This window comes from Erythrolamprus reginae, chromosome Z, assembly GCF_031021105.1.
Source record: "Erythrolamprus reginae isolate rEryReg1 chromosome Z, rEryReg1.hap1, whole genome shotgun sequence".
NCBI classification, from domain to species: domain Eukaryota; kingdom Metazoa; phylum Chordata; class Lepidosauria; order Squamata; family Dipsadidae; genus Erythrolamprus; species Erythrolamprus reginae.
In genome coordinates this window covers 4,534,248-4,543,708 of record NC_091963.1, presented here as the reverse complement: position 1 = coordinate 4,543,708, position 9,461 = coordinate 4,534,248, and the positions used below count along the sequence as shown (strand labels likewise).

The 9,461-nt window shown below is 42.0% G+C and overlaps 1 protein-coding gene across 1 annotated transcript in view; it reads left to right on the top strand.

Annotated features, from left to right (window-relative positions):
* Window positions 1-2,824: 2,824 nt before the first annotated feature.
* VIPR1 (vasoactive intestinal peptide receptor 1) overlaps window positions 2,825-9,461 on the top strand; it is a 114,072-nt gene continuing 107,435 nt past the window's right edge. Inside the window, exon 1 of the mRNA XM_070729964.1 lies at window positions 2,825-3,141. Coding sequence (XP_070586065.1) covers window positions 3,073-3,141 — 69 coding nt within the window. The 5' untranslated portion in view covers window positions 2,825-3,072. The remainder of the gene's footprint in view (window positions 3,142-9,461) is intronic.

Sequence of the window (9,461 nt, the reverse complement as noted above, 5' to 3'; positions counted from 1 at the left end):
GTCAAATTCGATTTCATGGACCGCTGCATAAGGGTTGTGTGTTTGACTTTGGTGGGCCAGGGTGGGCGTGGCCAGCTCAACATCACTCAAGTTGGTGTCACTATTTATTATTTATTTATTTATTTATTTATTGGATTCGTATGCCGCCCCTCTCCGTAGACTCGGGGCGGCTAACAACAATGATAAAAAACAGCATATAACAATCCAATAATAAAGCAACTAAAAACCCTTATTATAAAACCAAACATACACACAAACATGCCATGCATAACTTGTAATGGCCTAGGGGGAAGGAATATCTTAACTCCCCCATGCCTGGCGGCATAAGTGAGTCTTGAGTAGTTTACAAAAGACAGGGAGGGTGGGGGAAGTTCAAATCTCCGGGAGGAGTTGGTTCCAGAGGGCCGGGGCCGCCACAGAGAAGGCTCTTCCCCTGGGGCCTGCCAAACGACATTGTTTAGTCGACGGGACCCGGAGAAGGCCAACTCTGTGGGACCTTATCGGTCGCTGGGATTCGTGCGGTAGCAGGCGGTTCCGGAGGTAACTATGGTGGTCTTAAGTTTCCTGCAACCCTCTGGCAACACACTGGGGCAGATCTAAGCACCCTGCAGCCCAGATCTGGCCACTACGGCTTGAGTTCAACACTTTTGCTGTAGAAGGTCTGACTAGGCAAAGTTTGCTCTTCTATGACTTGTGGACTTCAACTGCCAGAATTCCTGGGCCAATCACGCTAGCTCAGGAATTCTGGGAGTTGAAGTCCACAAATCATAGAAGAGCCAACTGTGCCTAGCCCTGATTTATGTCAAGGGTTTCCAAATGTAGTAGAAACAAAGAAACATAGAAGATTGAGGGCAGGAAAAGACCTCATGGTCCATCTAGTCTGCCCTTATACTATTTCCTGTATTTTATCTTAGGGTGGATAGATGCAGGGGTGGGCTGCTGCCCTGATTTGGGGGGGGGGCGCAGTGGGGTATCAAAAATGGAGCTCTACTCCAGAGTCCCCACTTTGCACTGAAAGATGAAAGAAAATGCATAGAAGAGGTATAAAACAGAGCATGTGAAGACCGAAAAAATGATGTGTGAAGGCTGAAACTGGCTAAAGGGTGGGCGCCAGGGGGGGGGGGGGGGGCTTCAGCAAAATTCAGTGTATAATGGCGCACCCTAATTTTCACTCTCTTAAGGGGGGGGGAGTGCATCTCATCCTGCATAAGCCAAAATTTTGGTAGCCCTTCACTGGATATATGTTTATCCCAGGCATGTTTAAATTCACTTACTGTGGATTCAGATCTGCTGGAAGTTTGTTCCAAGCATCTACTACTCTTTCAGTGAAACAATATTTTCCCACGTGGCTTCTGATCTTTTCCCCCAACTCACTTCAGATTGTGCCCCCTTGTTTTTGGGTTCACTTTCCTATTCAAAACACTTCCCTCCTGAACCTTATTGAACCCTTTAACATATTTAAATGTTTCAATCATGTTCCCCCTTTTCCTTCTGTCCTCCAGACTAGACAGATTGAGTCCATTAAGTCTCTAGTAACTTTAAGACTTGTAGATCTCGACTCCCAGAATTCCTCAGCCAACACATATGGTTGTCCCTGGTCTGTGGGGGTCAATCAGATTTGATCTTGACTTGGAGTAACGCTAAGAAACAAATCAATCCATGTGGAGACTTCTCTTATCTTGAGAAATGTTCAACTGTGAGAACTTTGGAGAGAAAGAAGAAGAGGAGGAGGAGGTTGGCCGAAAGCAAGGATCTGAAAGACAAGGTTGAGGAGAGAAGAAAAGAAAAGAAAAAGAATGAAAGGAAAGGAAAAGAAAGGAAAGAAAAAAGGAAAGAAAAAGAAGGAAAGAAGGGAAGGAAGGAAGATACGGAAGGGAAGAAGGGAAGGGAGGAAGGAAAAAGAAGAAAAAGAAGGAAGAAAAGAAAGAAAAAGGAAGGGAGGGAGGGAGGAAGTGAAAGACAGAAAAGAAGGAAGGAAGGTGGGGAAGGAAAGGGGAAGGAAGGAAGGAAGGAAGGTGGGGAAGGGAAGGGGGAGGGAGGGAAGGAAGAATAGTCAATTAAATCCTTCCTGCCAATGGCTACAGAGTTGGCGATTGGTTTTTGTTTTCAAGCCAAACCCCTATGTATTCAATGCCAGACCAAGTCTCTCAAAAGGCAGCGATCTCCATGTTTCATTTTTGTGGAGCTTCGAGACCCCGTTTCTTGCCCATCCGGGGAAGCCCTGGAGATCATGGGGGCCTCTGTTCCGCCCGCTTTGCCCGCCGACCGTGCGACTAAAGCGACGCCACTGAAACAGGAAAAACCCTCCATTCAGGGCAGAAATACAAAGTCTTCAGAAAAATGAAGGAGACACGAACAGATCTTGGAGCCAAATTCAGGGGAGCTGGGACTCCCTCCCTCTCTTCCTTCTTTTTCTGTCTTTCCCTCCCTCCCTCTTTTCTTTCTCTTTCTTTTTCTTCCTCCCTCCCTTTTCTTTCCTTCTTCTCTCTCTTTCCACTTCCTTCCTTCCTCTCGTCTTTCTCCCTTCTCACTTTCTTCCTCCCCCTTCCTTTCTCTCTCTCTCCCTTTTATCTCTTGTTCCTCCCCCTCTCTCCTTCCTTCTCTCTCTTTCTCCCTCTTTCCTTCCTCCCTTCTTTATCCCCTTCCTTCTTTCTTTCGCTCTCCTTCCCTCCGCCAGATCCCTTCCCGCGGACTTCACCTGCCTCCTGGGGCCCGCCCCCGGACCTACCAGCCTCCCATTGGCTCCCCCGCTCTCCGGCCCCGCCTCTCCCACGCCCCCTCCCCCCACGCCTGGAAAAAGGGACTCCTCGCCCCCTCCCTCCCCGACGCGCCCGTGGGAGACCCGCGGCTGGGCTCGCCTTCTGCCCGCCTCGCTGCTTCTTCCTCCACTGCGGCGTCCTTTGGCAGCTGCTGGAAGGGGCAGCGGAGTGAAAGCGCCCCTTGCAAGTTGCGACCCCCGCCCCCGCTGTCCCGGGACGGCGCGCGATGCCAGCCCGCCGTCCTTTCGCATCGTAGCCGCAATACTCCCGGTTCCTCTGCCCCGAAGGAGACCCTGCAGACTTTGCGCCCGCGATGGATTCTGCCACGCTCCTGCTGCGCTTCTGCCTTTGGGCTGCTTTTCGAGGCTTTTTCCTGCCCAGAGTGAGTGAGGGGTGTTTTTTTTAATGTTTGGGAGGGCGAGTCTCTGCCAAGATGTTGCGGGGAGGGCTCGGAAGTCAGCCTCTCTCTCTCACACACACACACCGCAATGTATGTATTTAAATGTCTATGCTGCCCGTACTCCGGAGTCTACAACAAGCCAGATTGTTTCGCTTACTTACTTACTTACTTACTTTTAAGGAATTATTTTATATATTTATGTATGACTTGCTGTTCATCTGTGCAATGGGAGCTTATAAATTCCTTGCGTATCCAGTCACACTTGGCCAATCAAAATTTCTATTCTGTTCTATTTTATTCTATTCTATTCTATTCTATTCTACGCCATTCCATTCCATTCTTTATTCCACTCCATTCCATCTTCTCTTCTCCTCTCCCCTCTCCTCCCCTCCCTTCCATCTTCTCTCTCTTCTCTTCTCCTTTCCTTTCCATTCCATTCCATTCATTCTGATTCTATTTCTGTTCTATTCCATTCCATTTAAATTGGTTTGCCTACCACCCTCCAAAACAACATGACTGCAAGGCAACTTCCAACCTCAAAAGAAAACCCATAAATAGACAAAGAAACTGGTTTTTTTTTTTAAAAAAAAATCACAACTAAAAATATAGCAATAGCATTTAGATTTATATACGGCTTCACAGCCCTCTGTAAGTGGTTTACAGAGTCAGCCTCTTGCCCCCAACAACCTGGGTCCTTATTTGACCCACCTGGGAAGGATGGAAGGCTGACTCAACCTGGAGCCGATGGTGAGATTTGAACTGCTGAACTACAGCTTAGGCTGCAGCTAAAATATGGGTTGTAACTAACCCTAAAAGTCAGGCATTTAAGATGGAATTAATGTGTACAATACCTGCCACACTTCCCACCTATAACATGTCACTTGGCTTTATAAGGACTGTCCGTCCAGGTTACCTTTTCCCATTAATGTTGGAACTGGGCTCTAAGAGTTTGTGTGTCTGTGCCCCCTTCTGTGTTTGTTTGTGTGTGGGTGTGCGACACACTTACGTTTCAGACATTACTCTCCCTCTTCATCCATGTTAAGACCCACATACTTTGCTACCTTTGCTAATGTCCCTGTCCTACTGTCTTATTATCCTTTCTATTACTACGTTCTACTTATGTTATGTTGTGTTAATATTTATTTATTTAGTATTTATTATTTAGATTTGTATGCCGCCCCTCTCCGCAGACTCGGGGCGGCTCACAACAGAATAAAAACAATTTATAACAAATCCAAATATAATTTAAGATATTTTTAAAAAACCCTGTTTGATTTTTAAAAACCCATTTACTAAACAAACATACATCCAAACATACCATGCATAAATTGTATATGCCCGGGGGAGATGTCTCAGTTCCCCCATGCCTGACGACAAAGGTGGGTTTTAAGGAGCTTACGAAAGGCAAGGAGAGTAGGGGCAGTTCTAATCTCTGGGGGGAGTTGGTTCCAGAGAGTCAGGGCCGCCACAGAGAAGGCTCTTCCCCTGGGGCCCGCCAACCGACATTGTTTAGTTGACGGGACCCGGAGAAGGCCCACTCTGTGGGACCTAATCGGTCGCTGGGATTCATGCTATATGTGCTATAATACTGTACTTGTTTGACAAATAAAATAAATAAATAAAATAAATAAATAAAATAAATAAGGGGGGAAAAATTGCTTTGCACATGCTCAAGTGCTCAGCTGGTCGGGCTTTTCTCAGGGTTATACTGGAGGGGGTTAAAACCTATGGCCGATTCTGAGCTGCAAGTCAGCTTAAAAGATTATTGAGGATAAATTTGGGGTCCCTCCCACCTTCCCCCCCCCCCCTCACATCTGGTTGAAAAAAAGGTTTCCTAGAGAGAAAAAAATATTCGTGCAGGATTCTTGAAGGTGCCAATAATATATTAATTTGGGCTTCAAAACATTTATAAAATTGGGTGGGTGGGTTCCGCAGAATAATGTTTGGTTGACATAACCCCCTTTCTTTAAATGGGGCTCTGTTTGCTGATTATCCCACTGGGGTGGCAGGAGATTTATGAGTTTTTATTATATGGTATATATTATATTTTATTCCTTTAATAGGAAAGTGAACCCAAGAACAAGGGGGCACAATCTGAAGTTAGTTGGCGGAAAGATCAAAAGCAACATGAAAAAATATTATTTTTCTGAAAGAGTAGTAGATCCTTGGAACAAACTTCCAGCAGACGTGGTAGATAAATCCACAGTAACTGAATTTAAACATGCCTGGGATAAACATAGATCCATCCTAAGATAAAATACAGAAAATAGTATAAGGGCAGACTAGATGGACCATGAGGTCTTTTTCTGCCGTCAGACTTCTATGTTTCTATGTTTCTATGGTGAATTTTCAATTTTGTAGAAGAAAAAAAAAGCCTGGAGTTACTTACAGGTAAGTTAGGTGGCTATTTAAATTGGTTTAACAAACCAACTAAATAAAATATACATTGCCCAGAGTCCAGTGAGGTTGGGCAGCCAATAAATTTAAATTAATTGCAATATTGAGATCAATTGATATCCCAAATTTATGAGATTATGGGTCTGTGCTGCCCTTCCAGAGCCCTTAAACCCACATTTGTGGTTTAAGTTTGGCAAAACCTAGATAGTTCTAAGCCCCATATTCCTGATCTTCGAGTTCAGCCACCGATTCGTTCTTCCTCCTTTATTTATTTATTATTTATTTATTATTTGGATTTGTATGCCGCCCCTCTCCGAAAACTCGGGGCGGCTCACAACAAGTGAAAAGACAATCCAATACATTAATCCAATTAATTAAAATATTATAAATTTAAGAAAAACCCCTATACTAACATACACACACACAAGCATACCATATATAAATTCAACGTGCCCAGGGGAAGATGTTTAGTTTCCCCATGCCTGACGGCAAAGGTGGGTTTTGAGGAGTTTACGGAAGGCAGGAAGAGTAGGGGCAGTTCTGATCTCCGGGGGGAGTTGGTTCCAGAGAGTCGGTGCCGCCACAGAGAAGGCTCTTCCCCTGGGGCCCGCCAACCGGCATTGTTTAGTTGACGGGACCCGGAGGAGGCCCACTCTGTGGGACCTAATCGGTCGCTGGGATTCGTGCGGCAGAAGGCGGTCTCCTTCCCAAATGGCTTAAAAATCTGTTGACGAGAAGCAAACTTTCAGAAGGATGAGATCAGAGCTGTCAAAACTAGCAGTTTCCCCAAGCAAAGGGCTGCTACAGTACCCATTATCTTCCAAAGGGATGGGAATTATGGGGCTTAGTTTGGAGTTATCAAATGCAGTACTCTCCATCTCTTCCGCCAGGTATAATCCCTTGATTACGCTACAAATTGTCTTGCTAGGGTGTTATTTTCTTCCTAGAGAGAAAAATTGTAAATTGTTATATTGCCCTAAGCTGAGAATTGCAAAAAAAAATTACCTTTTTGTGATGTCTCACAAGGTTTTTGTAAAGTTGGAATAGCTGTGTGTAGATTGACATCTCTTTATCAGGTGCCTTTCTCATTAGTGTAAGAAATGCTTAAATAAATAGAAACATAGAAACGTAGAAGTCAGAAAAAGACCTCATGGTCCATCTAGTCTGCCCTTATACTATTTTCTGTATTTTATCTTAGGATGGATCTATGTTTATCCCAGGCATGTTTAAATTCAGTTACTGTGGATTTATCTACCACGTCTGCTGGAAGTTTGTTCCAAGGATCTACTACTCTTTCAGTAAAATAATATTTTCTCATGTTGCTTTTGATCTTTCCCCCAACTAACTTCAGATTGTGTCCCCTAGTTCTTGTGTTCACTTTCCTATTAAAAACATTTCCCTCCTGGACCTTATTTAACCCTTTAATATATTTAAATGTTTTGATCATGTCCCCCCTTTTCCTTCTGTCCTCCAGACTATACAGATTGAGTTCATTAAGTCTTTCCTGATACGTTTTATGCTTAAGACCTTCCACCATTCTTGTAGCCCGTCTTTGGACCCGTTAAATAGAATTGTGTCTATTGATTACATCTATGTATATTTAGTACGACAAATGACATTTGGTTTTATAAATATAAGGTGATGAAACAACTAAAGGAAAAGATTGCAGGGTTCCTTTTGTATATATTGTAAGAAACACTTCAATAAATAAATTTGCATCTTTTTAATGAATCTGTGTATATTTATGAAAGCATAAAGTCTTTGGTGTTATGAATATAAGGTGTACAATCCCTTGATTGAAGGAAAAACTGGCAAGGTGCCTTTTATATTCATATAAGAAATGCTTCTGCAAATAAAAATGGAATCTATTTAATACATGTATGCTTATTTATAAAAGCAAAAGTTCTTCGGTTATATAAATATAGTACATAAAGAAACATTCAACTGAAAATAAGAAGTGTCTGAATAAATAAAATTGCATCTTTTTAATAAATCTATGTACATTTATAAAAGCAAAGAGCTTTTGGTTTTATAAGTATAGGGTGAAAGAATATACTTAACTAAAGGGGGAAAAATGGCAAAATGACAACCTCTTATTCATAGAAGAAGTGCTTAAGTCAATAAAATTGCATCTATTTAATAAATCAATGTTAATTTACAAAAGCAAAAGTTCTTTGCCTTTATTAATGCCGGGTATAAATGTTTCATAAATGCAGAGCATAAATGTTTTATAGAAGTAGGTTGGAAGGAACGCTTAACTAAAGAAGAAAAAACACAATTAAGTTCTTGGTAATTTACAGTGTGGATCAAAGATTTGGGAGTAAAAATATGCTGATAAATTCAGATTGTCTTCGAGTTACGTTCACAAATGAGCGCAGCGTTTCTGTGGCTAAGTGAGGCATTTGTTAAGTGAGTTTTGCCCCATTCTACAACCTTTATTGCCATAGTTGTTAAGTAAATCACTACAGTTAAGTTAGGGACACGGTCGTAAAGTGAATCTGGCTCCCCTTTTGACTTTGTCACAAAAGGGGATCAGGTGATCCTGGGACACTTCGACTGTCATAAATATGAGTCATTTGCCAATCACTCTGAATTTGTATCATGTGTCCATGAAAACGTTGTCGTGTTGGGGAGAAAAAAAAAAATCACTTTTTATAAATCACTTTTTTTCAGTCCCGTTGTAACCTTAAACAGTCACTAAATGAAACGGTTGTAAGTCTGAAACTGTTGTTTGTTTTGTTTGTTTATTTATTTTATTCTATTTTTATATGTAGAAACTTAATAAAGTTTTTTTTTTAAAGAAACTGTTGTAAGTCAAGGACTACCATAGCTGTAGCCTAACTTGACTGTAACCAACCTGCAAGATACCTCATAATTCCTTCCCGGCAGGCCGGCTCAGAATGATGGTGTTTGTAGTCTCAGGTCCTTGAAAGGTGTGAGGTTGATTGATTGGAGAACCAGGGAGTTTATTTATTTAATTTATTTATTCAATTTATTTAATGCCGCCCTTCTTTCTAGACTCAGGGCGGCTTACAACATGTTAGCAATAGCACTTTTTTTAACAGAGCCAGCCTATTGCCCCCACAATCCAGGTTCTCATTTGACCCACCTCGGAAGGATGAAAGGCTGAGTCAACCTTGAGCTGGTGATGAGATTTGAACCGCTGACCTGCAGATCTACAGTCAGTTTTAGTGGCCTGCAGTACTGCACTCTACCCACTGTGCCACCTCAGCTCAGTGTTATCCAATTAAAATGAAAGGGAGCTTCAGTTCATGGTTTATTCGATCATAACCCTAACCCTAGCCCCCAACATTTCTCCCATAGACTATCCACGATTGACCTCTCCAGGTTCCTAAGAGGTCAGTAAGGGGCGTGCATAAGCGCACCAGTGTGCCTTTCGTCCCCTGTCCAATTGTCTCTCCTTTATCTCATATATCATATATATTTTCTTCCTTTCATATATCTTCTCCTCTATTTTTACATATTTTCTTCTACCCTTTTCTTTATATATATTACTGCATGTCTATTCTATATGTATTGTGTATTGGACAAAATAAATAAATAAAAATAAAAATAAATATTTGGGATTCCATCTCACCTGGTCACCGCTCAGCTATTTTTGGAAGCTGCCAAATGTGGACTTGAGGATTGTTATCCTTGACCTGTTGTTATTCTTGCTGGTTGTTGCTACTGATAATTTCCTGCTCGTGGTTCTCAGCCACGCAAAGTAGCATATTTATTTATTTATTTATTTATTTATTTATTTATTTATTTTGTCCAATACATAATACACATTGAAGAAAATAGATATGTAATAATGTAATATGTAAGTAAAGAAAAGAATAGAAGATAAGATATAAAAGTATAGGTGAACATATTTGAAAGGAAGAAAAGATAAATGGGAT